The sequence below is a fragment of the Engraulis encrasicolus genome, chromosome 19 (assembly GCF_034702125.1).
Source record: "Engraulis encrasicolus isolate BLACKSEA-1 chromosome 19, IST_EnEncr_1.0, whole genome shotgun sequence".
Classification (NCBI taxonomy): Eukaryota; Metazoa; Chordata; class Actinopteri; order Clupeiformes; family Engraulidae; genus Engraulis; species Engraulis encrasicolus.
In genome coordinates, this window is record NC_085875.1 from 16,925,408 (window position 1) to 16,944,807 (window position 19,400).

Consider the following 19,400-nt stretch of genomic DNA (forward strand, 5'->3'; position numbering starts at 1 on the left):
GCGCTGTGGCATTATAGTGGGATTGCATTTGCGAGTCTGCATGATGAAAACAAGCGATCCAAAAGATCTTATTACCGTATTCCTCAGTCTAACCAATTAGTGCGAGCGTTCCTATTCATTACCTCTGCTGAGTATCTGGGGGGTTGAAAAATAGCTTTCCCGAGTCAGAAAGCAAGGCGACTGGCTTGCACTTCGGTGTGCTTAGTTTGTGATTCAATAATGAAACCTCTTTAGACCATTCACTAAGGCCTACAGAAGACCTACCAATATAATTATTGTTGTGTAAAATAATATGGTGGTCAATAGCCCATGTAGGCCTATGTTATTTGTAAGCAGAACAGTTGGAGAATTTCGTTTAGAAAGCCTTGCTCTGTTTGAGTCAAGTACAGAATTTGACTTCATCGAATGAAAAGAGGGCAACTGGGTACCACTTCCTAGTGAGGATATAGGCACCGGGGGAAAATGCAACCGCAATGCATACCAGATACCTTGATGATCATTCATAGGACAAACTGCCTGTAAAAGTTGAAAAAAAAAGTCTGAATCAAGCCCTGAATCTGACCCAACTTCTCCATCCTACCATGGTCTCTGTGAAATCAGGCCAACATTGCATCAGCCAAGTCCCAGGGGATGGGCTGGCTATCAGTACCCCACACATGCCATTGACTAAACACAGAGATGAACATGAAAGAATACAATTTATTCAAATAAACCATTTCATTGAAAAATAAGTGAAACCAAAACAAACAAGTTACTAAGACGAATTTATTAACCGTAACGCAAAAACTGACCATTGATACAGGGATGTTAAATATAAAATGTTAAAAGCAAAGCAAAAAAGGAGAAAACAATTACACCCCAAAATTTAAAAAAAAAAAAGAAAAGAAAACCAAAAGTCCTCTTTAAAACAATACAAACTCCTGAACAATGGCTGACAAAAACTCAGAAGAGGATGGAAGGGGAGTGTGGGGGTGGGGGTGAGGGGGCAAAGTTGCTCCTCTCCTGCCCAGCTCCTGCTCCTCCCCGCGGGTGACGTCTCGTCATTTCTCCTGATGGCTGTCGTGGGTCTCTGGAGCTTCCTGGGCTTGCTTCACTTGCCAGCCTGCTGAGCCTGTCTACGCAGCAGCACGTAGATCTTTTCCTTTATCCAGTCTTTATTATACGGCTGGTACGTCTGTGTGTCGGCACGGTACCTGAAACAGGCAGAGCGGCAATAAAAGGGGAGGGGATTAGTGCATTCCATAAGTGCTACGATTGCCAAAGGTAGCAAAAGTTTGTTTAGTGTAGGGCTGGGCGATATGGAAAAAAAACGTTATCACGATATGGATTACTTTATATAACGATAGCGATATATATCACGATATAGCACAATTACATACGTTTTCAGTTATTCTCTTTATTTGCTCTTTATTTTTTCATGTCGCAAAACAACCTTTCTTTAAAATGGATCTTTTTATTGTTATCTTTACAGTTACATGAACTGATAGTGTGTATTGTGACGACATGAAATGTAATTAAATGATATTCAATTGTATACAACTGATAAAATTACCATCACGATATGAACGATATGGGAGAAAGGTCACGATATACACTTTTGTATCACGATAACGATATATATCGTCATATTGCCCAGCCCTAACAGGAAGTATGGGCGGGAAAAGTCTGGCTGGCTGACTGTGCAATATTTCCTTTAAAAAAAAAATACACATCATGATTTTGACATATACAATACTTGCAAAAAAGGTTTACGGAGAACAAGGGAGAGTGGTGTGTCTTGATATACAAACCCCAACTCCGGTGAAGTTGGGACGTTTGGTAAACAGTGAATAAAATCAAAATGCTATCATTTTCAAAACATTCAATCTATTCATTAGATGGAGAATAGTGAAAAGACAACATATTAAGTGTTAAAACCGAGAAAAAAATATTGTTTTGGGGGACATATGTACTCATTTCTAATTTGATAAATCCAACACGTCTCAAAAGAGTTGGGACGGGGACAGTAAATGGCAGCAAATGTTGAGGAAGACTAAAAACAAAACAAAAGACAACACTTAACAGTTAAATACATTAACCGATGAGATGATTTTATATAAAAAACAGTGTTAATTCCTATCTTGGACATGATTTCACCAGCTTAAATGGGGGGGTGTATTCCTTGTCATGTTTTGCAATGTTTTCCTTTCTGTAGTGCTTACAGTGTGACAGGTCTTGGCCAAAAGCCCACCATTTTATCACCTGCTGGTCCTTATGATGGAGCCAAACTGTTAAAACATAGTAGAGAATGCAATTTGCTTACTATGTGGCAGTAATCGAAGATCTCCCCTCAAAATATAATGCATGAATGGCTTTTCATGCTGTTTAAAACCCATTTATACAATTCAGCACTGTATTTAACTCTACAGATGAGTGAGAACATCTTAACCAATGCACTACTGCACCCGCATGCCATTATGGAGGCTGACTTTTAAAGTTAGCACTAACACAAGTGGGATGGTCCATTTTCACTGTAGCACAGGATGTGCAATGCTCTATTATTGTCAAAAAGAATGGACTTCTACAACTTCTGCTGACTTCTGTAAGCAAAGGACAGTTTCCCATGTCTTCTGGGTTTATTTCAAGTGAGCTCAGGTGCTTAGGAGAATGTTACACCCCTGTATCATTTGCACGCATTAAGCATTCTTAATATGGTCAATTTTCAATAGCTCTAGCACTCCAGGAATTAGAGTGAGACTACAGCCAATATATATTTCATGATGTCATGAACCTATACAATTATTTTAGTAACAAAAATATGTCTTATATACACTCAATCGTGGTAAATCAAAGGGAATTCAAAAATGTATGTAATAACTATGGTAATTATTCCCTTTGCATCTTCAATTCTGAGTGACTCAGCCTCTCTGTGATGATCTTATACCTGGACACCTATATTGTCCGTCAGTACAATTCATTTTGAAATGTTCTTCTTTGTTGTTTTATCTTATTTGGATGTTTACTAAATTTCACTGATCCCCGTCCCAACTTATTTGAGACGTGTTGGATTTATCAAATTAGAAATGAGTACATATGTCCCCCAAAACAATATTTTTTCTCGGGTTTAACCCTATCGCGCCGGATGCATCATATATGTCTCATCAAATTCAAAGCCCTCTCCACGCTGACACACAAAAAAATCGATCTGAAAAACATCCTGCGTGTCATTTCCAAACGTCCTGCAGTACACGGAAACCGCCACAAGAGAGCAGCGGTCGACAACAAGTTGACCACAGCTCGGCGAAAAACAGGAAAATGGGGTAGAAGCGGTTTCCCTGACCGACGCTGAGATTTCGTCAAATTGCATAAGGTATGTGTACAAATTTCCGAAATATAACTCTACATCCTTTAATTTGAACACTTGCTTTGTGCAATTAAGCAAGGAAGAGTTTATATTTTTACACCGTGTTGCAGAGAGATCGTGCTAAAACTGATGAGACATATAAGCACCATCCGGCGGTGGCAGGAAGTCAGCCATCAATGCATTTGCTCCATAGGGAAACTCATACCACGACGATCGTTTAACAAAACACACAAGTTGTTTTACTTCAAGACAAAGATATTGCCTTAAGAAACAGGTTTTACTTGCAATTTTGAAAATGCAATGCAAAATGTTGAAATTATGATCTCGTAAAAAAAATGCATTGAAGTGAATGGAGAAATGGTCCAATTGTAGTAATGGACCCATATATTCAAATTACACATCAAAAATGAATAATGATCTATATTACACTCATAAATAGGTTGTTGAGCATTCGATCAGCTATGTTTTTACATAGATTTTAAAAAATTACCCAACCAGGCTGTGGGAAATGTAAAATATGGTCCTGCTAAAACAAGGATAGGCTTTAAAAAATGGCAGGATCTCACTAAATATTTAAAGATAATCCTCAAATTAAATTGTCTGACAACTTTTTTAAATTAAAAAAAAGTTGTAAATGCATTAAAAGTCATTTTTCAATGGTCATGAAATTGGAATTTCCATTCATTAAAAGCCTGATGCATCATATATGATGCATTAAATATCTCAGCGACCTTAACAAAATTTTGAATTTTTTTTTTACATTTCTTATAAGGGACCAATATTGAAGCAAATTCCAAAAAATTAGAATTTTCTCTCATTGCTTTCATGGTTCAGGTTTCACAGGGTTAACACTTAATATGTTGTCTTTTCACTATTCTCCATCTAATGAATAGATTGAATGTTTTGAAAATGATAGCATTTTGATTTTATTCACTGTTTACCAAACGTCCCAACTTCACCGGAGTTGGGGTTTGTATATAAAAAAACGTGCTCATGCCACCACTTCAGAACAGGAATCAGCAACTGCATCTGTCAAATGAACTATGATTGAAATAATTTGATTGGATTAAAACAAACTGAAAAAAATAGCCACATGTCAGAATAACTTAGCAACTGTTTTTTTTTTTTTTGCATGCAACCAGAGATACACGGAATGATATGTCTGATCGCACTTTCTTAACATTCCCACAACAATGCTTAGGCCTATATCGCTTCTGTTTGTTTGTTCTTAAACCTTCATGATGTCTGTGCCACTGTGGAAATGAAGGCACTGTTCTGAGTTTTTCCAGAAAGTCAAAGAATGCGCGCACATCAGTGGCACAGGTGCTGGACCAAACGTAAGACAAAAAATGAAAAGAAAAGAAAGGTCCGCAACACTGTTGAATGCTCCCAAATATTTAATGGCACGACGTTTCGGACTAACCCTCCTTCATCACAGTGCAACCAAAGTCAGAAACGTTGTGCCATTAAATATTTGGGAGCATAGCGTCATATTCCCTCTTTTAACTTGTCTTAAAGCAAGAGAATGCTTAACATGAAAAATAAGACACTTTACCACCTTTATAAACCCCAGCCAATGATTTTAACTGTATTAAGCCCCAAAATAGTGGCATACCCCTTTAACAGTGTTGCAGACCTTTATTTTCTTTTCACTGTTCTGAGTTTTCCCTGGAAGCACATGTGTGTTACTGAACACATGTCAACACAGCATTGAGTGTTACCAGAGTGTTAGTAGGGATTCTTTAAGTATATAGAGATATGCCAACATAATATGTTGCTATGGGCACCTAACATGACCAGGTTCCGGTCTGCCTAACGGGGCGTGTCATAATACTCCTAGAATTGAATAGAACAGTCCTTAGGTCTGCCTAGGTCTGCCTAAAAGGGGGATTTCCCCCCTCCCCTCCTCCTTGCAATAATAGAACCCGGAAACAATGGGCCAATGGAACCTCTCTCTCTCTCTCTCTACTCTCTCTGGTCCCGTCCCCTCATTCTTGTCACACTCACTCAAACCCAAGGAGAGTAGAGACAGGAGGGCTTACTGACGTCATAACAGCGTAGTACGAAATGATGGCGAGGGGAGTACGGAAATTTTATTTTTCTTCTACGGTCAGCATTGGAAGCATCAGAGAAGCACGCAATGACACTTCCGCGAGGGTCCGAGTGTGGAACAGGTCATAGGACAGCGTGAATGTTTGTCATCCTTAATTACCCCCAGCAATTACTGCTGACCAACAGCTGCAGTTAATTTGGCCACAAATTATCCATCATCATGGTGTCGCCCCCACTGACCATGCGCAAGGGAGTACGGAAATTGTATCCATCGCACCCACTGACCAATGACCATGCGCAAGGGAGTTAATTTTCCATCCACTCGTGTCCTCAGGCAAGTCCCGTACTACACCGTGGCCAATGCATTTCCCCCCGAGAAATTGTTCTTCTGTCGAGTTTCTTTGCTCAAACCACAGTGGAGTTCTTTTAAGACTGTGTAGGGAAATGTACAGGAGGAGCTGCATGCATGCTGCAGGTGTTTGAGGGCTTTTATCATTGATTAAATCATGAAGTTAAACATGTATTGCTCTACAAATAGCAAATATGTCACCATCTCTCATTGATCTTCATTGTTTTTTGCTTTCCATGATTACAATGACCCTAAACATACACCTAAGGCGAAAGTTGATTTTCTGGAGAGGTGAGAGTGATTCAGTGATTAAGTATGACACCCGATCTGCGTATTTGAAGTGTTTTGAAGTGACTTATCTGCTCATTTTCACATTATGTTCGATAGGCGACAAAACTTTTGTCTGTGTTCAATAAAGGGTCAATCTTTCTTTGGTGCATGAAATTTATTTTTGTACATACATTTTCATTCGGGAGGGTTGTAGCTTTCATATGAGTGACTTCTGAAGCCAAGTGATTAATTGAAAGTCAGGTTATTAGCTGTTATTCCAAACAGATAGATAGGCGACAACTCTTTTGGAGACGGGTGTATACTACATATTTGTCTAAACTGATAAGTTAATGCTAGTCAGTGGAATCTTTCATCTGCCAGTCGCCCCAGTCAGCTGCAACTTCGAACGTAGGTCATGTGACGTCTCCAAATGTGTTACTTTTCTAAGCTTGTGTGGTATCGGACGCAATGCCATGTTACGGCTTGTTGGTTTGGGGTGCCTTGAAATTTTTCATGAATTGAAAGGGTGCCTCGCCTAAAAAAAGGTTGAGAAACACTGCTCTACGCAACCATGGTTTTGGAGATGTCATGACCACACATGCAGAAGTGTCTTCAACAACCATGCCCAGAGCACTAAAAACTTGTCAAACCAGATTCTCCTGACATTACCCATTATTTAGTCAACAATAAATACAACTTAAAAACGCTGACATTCCCTATGGATGGCAGAACCACTTTATTAACAAACTGGCATTTTGTTTGCCCACACCTCCATCAGGGTTGATGAGTGGTCAGTCTGCAAGTGATGCGCTTGTCATTTATTCGTCATTACGCACAGAAGCTACTGCCTTCACCGTCAGGTACCAACAAATCAAAACTGAACATTAAAGACAGGAAAGTCTGTATTTGTGCAGCGGTACAATCCTGGGCTTGCCTGAACCATTTCAAACTACACTTAAAAGTTCTGTTGGCATATTTTGCATCCGTAAACAAGCTCGAAAAAGCGCCACACTTAATCAGCGGCATAACCAAAGTCTCAGCTGTCAAACCAATGTACACAGCCTTTTGTAGATTAAAACATCTTTAACTAGTGAGTGGACAAGTCCCAAATTAGGTCACAGGCATGCTAGAACCAATTGTGCGCCTTAAGTAAAGTCCTTTCCGCAAGTGTCTCTTATCTTAAGCCCAATGTATGCTTAGAAACCAAATCGCCTGCAGAGCATCTGAGAGGCACCTCTTGAAAAATGTAACTACAAAGTGCGGCTGCTGTGATTGGTCCACTCGGCAACAATGAACCAGAGCCATACAGAGGGAGAGTCGGGCAATCTCCACTGTGTCCTAGGGCCGACTTCCGTATTAGCAAAATTAGCTGTTTAGCGTCTCAGAACTACGTTTAGCGTTGCGAATGTTAGTGCCTAGAAGTGGGCGTAGCACACAGCAAATGCGATGCGATGCAATGCAATGCAGGGAATATGACAAGACTTGCTGTTCGTAGTAATTAGGGCTGTAATGATACAGTCAACTCACGATTCGGTTCGTATCACGATTTTTTACCTACGGTTCGATTACAACCCACGATTTCTGAAATGTATCTCCACTGAAGTTTGGAAACACTATCACATCAAATCATAAGGTTGTTTTCTGGACTAATGGGTAATAAAACTTTGAAAGGGCGTATCATGATACTGCCTCCTTGTATCACGATACAGTATTGTGACTCTGTGTATCACGATTTCTCGGTTCGATACAATATTGTTACAGCCCTAGTAGTAATAACTTCAGATAAACATCACAGATGGTGATGTAACTGTTGTGATTATCATTACCGAGACAGTTGATAGTTTACATATTTGTGGTGATTACCCCGCAGTTCGTTAGTCCTTATTTTTGGCTTTTAATGTGGTGGTTCTATGCTGAGTCTATGGAAAGACAGTCGCTTTAGGCACGACCTCGATCTCGTTGAAAGGCGGGGCTGCAAATTAATTCCTGGTCCTCCAATCGCGCAACTCTCCCTCTGTATGGCTCTGCAATGAACTACAAACACCCCCTTGACTTGATCATGAGCATACCAATGCCCCTTTGACCCCCTCATAACGTCACATTCATTAGGCAGATGCTTTTATCCAAAGCAACTAGGGGTGCGTTCCAATATGCAACCTTGTGTCGTCCACTTGTGCTTGTGGCCTTGTAACAGTAAGTAGTATGTCATGATGACATCACTGACAACAGCATTGTATTTCAATATCTTGCAAAAGCTCAATTGTAAAGTCATTTTCTCATTTGCAAACTGGATGGTGAATGAAAAACAGTCTACCAAAAGTTGTTTTGGCAAGGCTGACAGTGGGAAAACTTATTTGTTTTCTCCACGGAGGAGGGGTCAGGAGGCGGGGCGAGGCGAGGCCACAAGCACAAGTGAAGGACGCAAGGTCGCATATTGGAAAGCACCCTAGAAGTCTTCGCTGGCCAGGAATCAAATCCAGGTCAACTGCCAATCCCACTGCCAACTCAGCAAGCTACCTCTCAACTCTATTCCTCTCTGTACTTACACCAAGCAGCTGAGGTCAGCCAAGTCATCTATGAAATCGAATAGTTGACTGATGTCGTATGTAATCAATGGACTGTTGGGGTTCATCCTCTTGAGATGCTCCTCGTACATTTTGCAGACACCTGCACAGAGAGATAATACATCATACACCACAAAAAATGATTAATATATCACTCGCTGTTGTTTGACAGAGCTCTGAAATCTCTGAAATCTCTGAAATCATTTACTATGGTGAATTAGGGTAAATTGGGCCACTTTTTTTGCACATAAGTAAATGAGCCAAAGTGGCCCAATTTACCTGAACTCAACATACATTAATCTGCACAGAAAGATACATCATACACCACAAAAATGATTAGTGTATATCACTCACTATTGTATGACAGAGCTCTTAACTCTGAAATAATTTACTACATGAATCTGAAGCTTACAATAATTTACATTAAGACTGTATCACCTTCCATGCACTCGTTGACAGACTCATAGTCCGCGTATGTCCTTCCCTCGGGCCTCTTGGTGGGCTGAACCAACAGAATGGTGTGTGACTGTGGGGTGAATGGCCTCATTACATTAGTACCATAGCAGAAGGAGAAGAAACCGACTTACAGCATGTTTATCTATTCAAAAGCTTTTCATGAGCACTTCGGTCACAGCTGAACATTTTCACATTCTGCGTTATACAACTACTACATTCCCTCTTATCTAACGTATTATTACATGGCTGTACATTTTATAGCTGTGTAGCGTAGTTGATGACCTCTTTTGGTGGATAGGTGATAAGAAGGGCTCTAAATTAACACCCACCAACAGGCCAAATGCTGGTGAAAACTCAGTTTGACTGGTAGAAAAGCCACTTTGACCCATTAGTGAGTATGTGTTCAGCTAGTACGATTAACATACGCTAGACATTTTGTCCGTTGATGAAAATCACTTAAAATGTAGAGCCCTGGTGTTGAGTGAATGTCCTCCCCTTATGCTGGAAAAATTAGCTCAACATGAGGCAAATGTGGTGTGCAGTGGACTTGCGTAAACTACACTTTTGCCAGACTGCAGCAATCTGGGAACTTGGAATAGGCTATATACCAAGGAAACAAGGCTAGAATTCAGACATCCCTTGTCTATCCAGTGAACTACCGATTATCCACATGGTGTCATGTTGAAAATGAATCAAATTCATTTTTGCTAGTGTTTCCCAAATTGATTTACAGTAAACGTAGGTTAGCTAGAAACTAGTGATTGAAACATAGCTAGCCTGCCTAGCTTGTAAACCAAGTAGCAACTCTGGCAATTCTCCTACAAAATATGAACACAGTATCAGCGAATATAATGCAATGACAAATGCATCTTACGTCTAACTCATTGATTATGAAATAGTAGCACAAACAAACGACCAACCATTGTGAATGATGGTGTTGTCCTCCTACAAAAATGTGTTGATGACCATGGAAATCGTGAAGCGACTGTGAGACTGGCTCTCTTGTTTGCCCCACTTTGCAATTGCAATCCTATTGCTCTTTAAAAAATGTTTTACTGCCGCCTAGTGTTTTGGATGGGAAAAGTAAAAGGTCATGGTCTTATTTCTTGGGTCTGTTGAAAACAATGATAGCCTACAAACCAGCATAAAATAAAATAAAGTAAAATAAAGTAAAGTAAAGTAAAGTAAAATCAAATAAAATTAAATAAGATAAAATTATGTTTACATTTTTAAAAATGTGATTTGTAACATAGTCACTTAAAATGCAAAAGATAACTGACCCAGGCCTTACCAAAGCTGCCAGTGGGCCCACTGCACCTGCTACCCACTAATGGAATTAGATGTTCAACTCAAAGGGAATTATACGAGTTGTAGGCTACATTACATTACATTTAGTGTAGCTGATGCTTTTTTCCAAAGCAACTTACAGCTATTTACAGGGTAGCCTATTGGTTTCAGTCCCTGGAACACTATGGGGTTAGGTGCTTCGCTCCAGTGCACCTCAGCCATGGAGTGCAGTAAGGAGTGGAAGGGAGAGATTTAAACCTGCAACCTTTTGATCTAAATCCCATCTCCTGAACCATTAGACCACAGCTGCCCCACAAAAAGCTACCTTTTTTTTTTTTAACACAATAGCTGCCCCTTTACCAGGGCCGGTTTAAGATCGCCTGGGACCCCTAGGCTACAGGTTTCTGTAGGGGACCCCTGGATGACAAATTTTGTCACAAATTTACATAGACAGTGTCGCAATTATGAGGTAGGAATTAAGGATAACATGTCTACCAACTGTACTTAACATGACAGATGATTCTTTCCATATCCCATTTCCACATTCCATCTCCATCTTCAATTTCCAGATTCAGTTTTGGCCAATTAGGTGCCCCCTGGCAGGTGGGGGCCCCTATGCTGCAGTCATATCTAGCCTGTGTGTTAATCCGGCCCTGCCCTATACTGTATGTTATTTTCTTTCCCACAAAATATGTGCTTGTCAGAGGCTGGAGTGATTCTCAGTGGGCTACAAAATGGGCCCTATGATGCGGTCCTTTCGGGAATGTGTTGGAAAAATGGCACCACCCTGGACACATAAGCATCCATTAGAAGATACAAGAAGATGTCTTAAACTCCTCGAGAAAGTCTTCTTTGAAAAAGATGGAGTGTGGAAAAAGGAATGGTGCCATGGCCATCCAGTAGGGCACTTGCCTGCCATGCGGCTGACCCGGGTTCGATTCCCGGCCCGGGTCCTTTGCTTACCCCTCCCCATCTCCCTCCCCATTCGCTTCCTGTCTACCTCTCAAACTGTCCTGTCCATAATTAAGTCTAAAAATGACCCAAAAATATTTTCCATTAAGTCCATTTCATTATGTATCCTCCCATCCTCTCCTTGTGCTTGAGGCCTCGAGATGCAAGGCAAGACATCATTGAGGATTGAAGTTTTCTTCAATATCTCGTAAAAGCACAATTCAAAGGTCATTTTCTTATTTGCAATGGGGATGTTGAAAGGGAAAAGTCTCACAAAAGTTATTGTGACTTTGGAAACTTTGTTTTCTCCACAGAGGCGGGAGTATCAGTGATGCAGGAGGTCACAAGCACAAGGCATGGATGGGAGGTTACCTAATGAAATGGACTTGTAAAGTTCAACCCCAAAACAGCAGCCTGTATTTAGTTCACATAAAACACAGTTCTTGATGCGTAATGGTTTATTGTTTTGTTGTTTTTGTTGTTTTGCAATGAGTAAAAGTAAGTAAAAGTACGTTAAAAAGTATATTTTTGCTGTAGTTTGTTTCTTTATGTGTTTTGTTTTTTCTTTTCTTTTTTGTCTTTTGTGTATGCTTGCATATGTGGGTTGTCATCTTCATTTGAAACAAAGTCTCTTTTTCAGCCATTTAAGAACAGATTTCTTCTTTTTCTTCTTCTTTCCCTGGTGGCTCTCAGGCTGGCCAACGCGTCTCTCTCCTTCTGCGGCTGTGTCCATGCCATAGTCTTCAGGCCTGAAGAAGTGCGGGTCACCCCAGCCCAGTAGGGTATTGGTTGATGTTTCAGTCATCAGCTTTCTGTCATTCTTTAGCTCTCTGGTCATCTGCTGAATCAATTTCTGATGATTTCCTGTCAGAGGGATTATTTTTTGATGTTTCTCGTCATCACAATGGGACGTCATCTTGTCATCATTTTTGTGCTCCGCCAGTGCTATATCTTGCTCTCCTTTTGCCTCCATCGCCTTTGTTACCTTTTCTATCACTTCATGCAGTTTGGTCTGTTCCTTTTGCTTTTCTTTTTTCTCCTGTTTCCCCACATTGTTCACCTCCTTTCTCTCCAGTGCCATACTCCTTTTCTCCACCTCAGCATTTGTGGATTTCCAACTGATTACTGTATCCAAAGTGAACCTTTTGATTTTGGGAAGATAAGGCACCAGAGTGTCAGAGTATTATGTCATTGTCTCAAATATATTAACGATCTTACCACAAATATTATATAAGATTAAGCAATAAGATTACTCACCATGGCAGTGTGTCCCCCTTTCCTGAGGTGGGACTGTCCTGGCCCACAGACAGCTGAGTGACACCAGGTGTGCCCTGATCTTCTCCCTTATCAGTTGTTTCTTCATCTAGTTCTGTCCCTTCGTTCCAAATCATTACTGTATCCAAAGTGAACCTTTTGATGTTGGGAAGATAAGACATCAGAGTGTCAGATTATGTCGTCGTCTCAAATATATTAAAGATGTTTCCATAAATATTACATTAATTTAAAAGATCACTCACCATGGCAGTGTGTCCCCCTTTCCTCCTGAGGTGGGACTGGCCTGGTCCAGGGACACCAGAGTGACACCAGGTGTGGCCTGCTCCCCAGCCACCCAGATGTCTCTCCTGATGTCCTCAAGGGTTGTCTTTATTTCCTCTTTGTCTTTTTCTCCATCCTCCTTCTCACTAAGTATGTTGGCTTCCTCCATTACTTCAGTCTCAACTTCTCCCTGCTCTTCTCCCTGATAATTTGTTTCTTGACCTACTTCTGTCCACTCTTTTCTCTGGTCAGCCGGTTCAACTTTTTTGGTCTGTTTCTTCTCCATTTCTATGACTTCTTTCTCTTCCTTGAACTCTTTTTGCACATTGTTCAGCTCTTTTTTCTCCAGTTCCACACTTCTTTTCTCCACCTCAACATTTGTGGAGCCCCAACTGATTACTGCATTCGAGGTGAACCTTTTGATTTTGGGAAGATAAGGCACCAGAATGGTCAGAGTATGTCATTGACTCAAATTGGAATATGTCACTGTCTCAAATATTGAGAATAATAGATTACAGTAATTCATTCATCAAATAATAACAAATGAAAACATTACTCACCATGGCAGTGTGTCCCCCTGTCCTGAGGTGGGACTGGCCTGGTCCAGGGACACCAGAGTGACACCAGGTGTGGCCTGGTCCCCAGTCACCCAGATGTCTCTCCTGATGTCCTCAAGGGTTGTCTTTATTTCAACTTTGTAATTTTTTCTTTCCTCTTTTTCACTGAGTATGTTAGCTTCCTCCATTACTTCAATCTCAACTTCTCCCTGCTGTTCTCTCTGATCATTTGTTTCTAGACCTACTCCTGTCCATTTTTTTCTCTGGTCAGCCGGTTCAACTTTTTTGGTCTGTTCCTTCTCCATTTCTATGACCTTCTCTTCATTGTCCTCTTTTTCCATGTGTTTCTGCTCTTCTCTCTCCAGCTCCATACTCATTTTCTCCACCTCAGCATTTGTGGAGCTGCAACTGATTACTGTATCCAAACTGAACCTTTTGATTTTGGAAAGATAAGACAACAGAGTGTCATTGACTCAAATTGGAATATGTCACTGTCAAATATTAAGAACTAATTAATTCATTCATCAAATATTAATAAATTAATAGATTACTACTCACCATGGCAGTGGATCCTCCTGTCCTCCAGAGGTGAGACTGGTCTGGTCCAGGGACACCAGAGTGACACCAGGTGTGGCCTGGTCCCCAGCCACCCAGATGTCTCTCCTCATGTCCTCAAGGTCCAAACAGGGTGTCTTTATTTTCTCTTTGTTTTCTCCATCCTCCTCATTAAGAATGTTGGCTCCATCCAACATCACCATTGCCAATTGGTGTTCGCCTTGTCTCAAATCATAGTCTTCTATCATTCTCTCTGTTGCCTCTGTTGTGTTTTCAAACTCCTCTCGTCTTTGTGTTGCCTCATTGCTGTGTCTCTCCATCTCTGTCATTTTTGTCATCAAGTGTGCAGCCAATGTCTGCAGTTGTAGAATCCTTTGGTCCTGTTCCTCTCTGTGTCTCTGGGCCTCCTCTTTGTCTTTCTGCATCTCCTTGTACATTATCATGAACTCTGCTGCTGTTCTCTCCAGGACACATATCTGTCTTTGCTGCTCTGCGATGGTATGCTCAGCCATTCTCAGTTTCTCCTTCACTACTTCTACCTGTACCCCTGCAATGACACTCTCTATTTGCTCGATCTTTCCTTCATGGCCTTCTTCTGTCCCAGCTCCAGGTGTTTCTTGCATCCCTTTACTTGTTGGTACGGTGCCCTTCTTCAGTCTCTCCAAGTCTGCTATCTTGTCTGCCATTTGCGCTTCCATCCTCTGCATTTCTGTGTTGTTTTCACTGCCGGCGTCCAGTCTGTGTGCGATCATGTGCATCTTCAGTCTCAGGATATCCATGAACTTAGTCTGGATATCCTGGAAATGTTGGCGCTTTTCTAGCTCTTCTCTGAGCCGTTCCAGTTTCTCGTGCACTGCGTACCTAATCTGATTCATATCCTCAACTTGTGTCTCACAGACTGTCGTCTCACTCTCGCCATGTGTGTCATTCATTCTCTCATGCTCATTTGCTTGCCCGTCAGTCTCCTCGGTTGTTCCTTCCACATGCTGCTCTTGATCCAAACGCTGTTCATTATCCTGGTGGTCTATCAACTCTTGTCCCTGTTCCTTGGGTTCTTCCATGAGATCTTTCTGCTCTGTTTTCAGCTCCATCAATTTGTCTTCCTTGTTGGTCCTGGTCAATTCAGCTTTTTCCTGGTCCTTGATATCTGTTTGATAATCCACGTGTTCTTCTGCCTTTTCTGGTTCTTTGTCTTGCAGTTCTTTCACCGGCACCAGTTCGACTTTGGGTTCCATACATTCTTTCTTTTCCACAAGTGATTTCTCTGGTTGGGTGGGGACTTCTTTCGTTACATCATTACTATTGTCTTCCAGTGCTTTTTCTATGTCCTTTAGATCTGTGCCATATTCCATAAGGGTTTTTTCCTCTTGGTCCTTGAGTTCTGTTTCTTTATCCACAAGAAGTCTTTGCAGCTCTTGCTCAGGTACCTTCGATTCTGCTTTGGGTTCCACTGCAGTGGGGGCTTTCTCTTTCTGGATCAGATCTTTTAATGGCTCCATGATGAATTTATTTTCCTGTCCTGTACATTTTTCTTGTCCCTCATCACATATCTGTTCATTCAGTTCTGTTTTTTCCAGTTCAAATCCCTTGTCCACCAGTGACTTTTCGACTTCCACTCTGGTTTTGTGATCAGAGAATTCATTTTCTTGATTAGTCAGGGAGTTGTCTTTTTGCACAAGTTCTTTTAACTGCTCCATGATGAATTCATTTTCCTCTGCTGTCAATTCTTCAATCTTCATCAGACTTTTTACCTGGTCCACTTCTCCGTTCTCTTTAATCAGTTCTTCTTTTCCGTTTGTCAGTTCAGTTCCATTGTCCTTCGGTGCTTTTTCCATGTCCTTTAGTTCTATGTTCAGTTCCATAAGGGGCTCTTCCTCTTCCTTTACTTCAGTTTTGTGCTCACATAGTTCTATCACCTGCACTGCTTGTGCTTTGTCTTTCTTCATAAGATCCTTAACCTCTTCCATGATAAATATTTTATCCTCTTCACAAATCTCTTCTCGCTCCAGCTGCCTTTTTACGTGTTCCATCACCGTTTCATCTTCTTCCTCAAATTCCATTTCGTTTACATATTCATTCAGTGCTTTGTCTTGCTGACTTAATTCTTTTACTACATGTTCCATCATGAATGCTTTTTCCTCTTCTGTTAATGTGCGGTCCTGGTCTATCATCTTCTTTACCTGCTCCATCACTTCCTTCGCTTGTTCATCCAAATCCAATTCTTTTCCCGGTTCGGCACATTTTCCTTTTCCTTCGATGACTTCTTTTTTGGGTTCATTGGGCTCTTTTCCAAGGTTGTTCAGCTCTGTGGAGCTGCAACTGATTACTGTATCCAAAGTGAGCCTTTTGATAAGATAAGAGTGTCAGAATATGTCCTTGTCTCAAATATATGAAAGATGTTTCCATAAATATTGCATAAAATAATAGATTACTTACCATGGCAGTGTGTCCCCCTGTCCTGAGGTGGGACTGTCCTGGCCCAGGGGCAGCTGGGTGTCACCAGGTGTGGCCTGGTCCCCAGCCACCCGGACGTCTCCTTCCATGACCTAGTATTGCATGCTGCTATGCATTTCTGTTGGGAAGAGGTTCATTTAGTTTTTTTGTTTCTTACATGTTCCTATTGTGACATTGTGACACATACTGGAAAAATGATCCAAATTCCTCGAACATGTAGCCAGGCTATCTCTAGGGATGCAACACCTTCTGCATTGCTACTTGTCATGTCAAGAGTAATGCAATATCTTTCTGAGTTCTGGAGAAATCGGGAACTCCATCGACTTTGTCAGAAGCAATCAACTTTGAGCAGCTCCAACGGCCCTGGGTAGAGGCGTGTTCAAGCTAGTGAAGTCAAGTAGAGACGTTCTATTGGGACTAAGAAAATGTTTGGTTTAAACTTTGGCACAGCCTGGCCAGTAGCAAAACCAAGGGAGGCGGGTTAACCAGGCCGTTTGGAAACGTTATTCGTTATCTCGTCAGACCAGAATCTCGGCACGAGATTTGAAAGTTGATGATAATCAGGCTACCGAACATGTCCCCCAAATAACACTGTGGAGGAACTACTAAAAGTAATTTGAGCAACCTAAGTGCTCACAGGAACCGAAATTGATTCTTCGATGAACCCCTGAGGTTTTCTTGGATCCCAACATTTCTTTGAGGAACCTTTGCACAGTCGGTGGAGTATTCCGAACGAAAATATTGACGCATTTAAACATCTTATCCAGGATACCGAGGCTTCCCATAGAACTTTGTTGATGGTATGCTGACTACGCGCATTTGAAGAGAATTCTATAATGGCCAAAAATGTAGACTGGGATATAACACTGTAGCCTACTCATATAAACACCGTATCCCAAATTTGGTCATAACTGGGACAAGCCTCATAGGGATAGGCATACTGAACTGCATAGAAACACACTCATTGGGTAATTCTTATGCAATAAACGTCATTGGAGGAGTTGTCACCTTGGATACCTCACATCATTCAAATGTCATTCACAGTGTCATCATGCATGCAGAATCCTCATGGAAACAAAACACTTGCATTGTGACGCTATTAGAACATGATATCATAATGGAACTAGCAAATGTCCAGTGAAGATTATCCATTTCACCATTAAACTATTTAGATTTGACCCCCCCCCCGCCCCCAACCACACACACACACACACACACACACACACACACACACACACACACACACACACACACACACACACACACACACACACACACACACCCACGTCACTAGCCCCATCAATGTAACCCTGACGTAATTCTCTTCTCTGATTGGCTGATGTGGTGTCCATTAGCCAGAGAAGGTTTAAATGCAATAGAATAGAATTAGAATAGAACATCTTTGCATTAGCAGTTCCTCACACTCCAGTCCAGTGCCATTTCCTAGTTGTCTAACAGCCAATAAAACTGCTGTAGGTATACACAACAAAGTGATTGGACAACCCATCAGCCAATCAGAGAAGAGATTAATAGCCTAAGACTACAGCAATACCACGATGCCACCATGATACATATATTTTAGATTTTTTTTTTCAACATACCGGTAAAGCCTATCTATAAAGGCTATTAATGTGTCTTTTTATATATAGGCCTAAATTGTGTCACAGGGATAGCTCACTTAAACTGTACAAATTAATGAAAAGTAGATTAAATTTAAAATAATAGTATTTTTAATTCATTTTTAAAACAAGAAACCGTTTTTTCTTATTTTCTAAAGAAAGCTGACAGTTAAAAAGAATATATATAGGCTATATATAGGCTGCTATATACCCTTTTCTTACTGGTTCACATAGGCCCTAACCCCTAACCATAACCCTCAGTCAGCATCATGACCTACAGTATCTAATTTCCTTGGATATTTTAGCCACTAAATAATCAATTAAAATGATCAAATCCTTTACAACTCACCTCTCTATCATTATGCTGCTGCCTCTTACTGTGTAGAATGGCTTACTGAGACTTTGAAGTTCTCATGCTCAGGACATCAACAATGGAACATTGGCCTATTATGACATCATAACAAACATCTGCATTGAGGACCTCTCCTAATCAATCAATCACATTTACAATGTTTTGACCTAATAATGAGTGAAGCAGTGCTTTGCTGCCCCGGCTTTGAAATTGCATGGAATAGTCTGCCTGACACAGGCCTATAAGTTCACAAGCATTCCTTGTGGGATAGAACAAATGTGTTGTTGGTTGTTGGGAGTCATGTTTTAAGATTGTGTAATACATGATGAGTAGTAGGTTTGGCCTAGTTCACTGTAATGTCATTAGGCTATTCTTCAGTCTTTGGTGACACTGAAGAAGGCTCTGTGCAGCCGAAACGTCTGTCATGTCAGTCCCTGCAAAGATAAAATAAAATAAAACCACAAGAAAGAAGAAAAATTGAGTGCGATCCATTCCCTACTACTAGATTACTTCAGAGACGCACCAACAAGACGGAAGAGCGCGGTGTGTGGAAGATAACCTTATTCTTCAGTCTTTAAAAAAAATCCTTATGGACAATGTATTTGAATAGGTAATAGGCCTGATAATGACATGCCTATAATGATGCCAATAATAGGGTTGGTAAAAATGTCCATAATAACTTATTTGCCAACAATTTAACTAGCCGATTATTAATAATTAATACATGATTATCTATTGAGAAAATAGCGATTTATAAATTAATAAGTAAAAACAAAACAAAACAAAACAAAACAAAACAAAACAAAGGGGAAAAAACAATGAAAAGTGGAGATATAGGCCTATGGTTTCTGCCTGACAGCCACATTTCATTAGCAGTTTTTCAGTGCATTTATGGATAATATCATGCATGAACCATTAACTATTACTTGTTGCTTATAAACTTTATTTTAGTATTGATATGTGATTGCAAATATTAAATCGAATATTGGATATTGGATAGACACAGGATACATCTTCTCTGTGCGTCACTCGGAGCACTCGGATTTCAGCACCAT

At 40.7% G+C, this 19,400-nt stretch overlaps 2 protein-coding genes across 3 annotated transcripts; both read right to left on the reverse strand.

Moving 5' to 3' along the window:
* Positions 1-1,004: 1,004 nt before the first annotated feature.
* Positions 1,005-10,073, reverse strand: LOC134470033 (enhancer of rudimentary homolog). Its single transcript, XM_063224058.1, has 4 exons — positions 9,955-10,073; positions 9,017-9,104; positions 8,561-8,681; positions 1,005-1,193 (listed from the first exon to the last, which is right to left on the reverse strand). Exons 1-4 carry the CDS (start codon positions 9,955-9,957, stop codon positions 1,091-1,093), a joined length of 315 nt encoding a protein of 104 aa, XP_063080128.1. The 5' UTR covers positions 9,958-10,073; the 3' UTR covers positions 1,005-1,090.
* Positions 10,074-11,744: 1,671 nt separating this feature from the next.
* On the reverse strand, positions 11,745-16,139 carry LOC134434995 (trichohyalin-like). Of its 2 annotated transcripts, XM_063183711.1 has the most exons (5): positions 13,924-16,139; positions 13,369-13,797; positions 12,790-13,224; positions 12,530-12,682; positions 11,745-12,414 (listed from the first exon to the last, which is right to left on the reverse strand). In XM_063183711.1, exons 1-5 carry the CDS (start codon positions 16,107-16,109, stop codon positions 11,886-11,888), a joined length of 3,732 nt encoding a protein of 1,243 aa, XP_063039781.1. In that variant the 5' UTR covers positions 16,110-16,139; the 3' UTR covers positions 11,745-11,885. The 2 variants fall into 2 exon arrangements, with proteins under 2 accessions (XP_063039781.1, XP_063039782.1); XM_063183712.1 differs by lacking the exon at positions 12,790-13,224.
* Between the last annotated feature and the right edge of the window lie 3,261 nt (positions 16,140-19,400).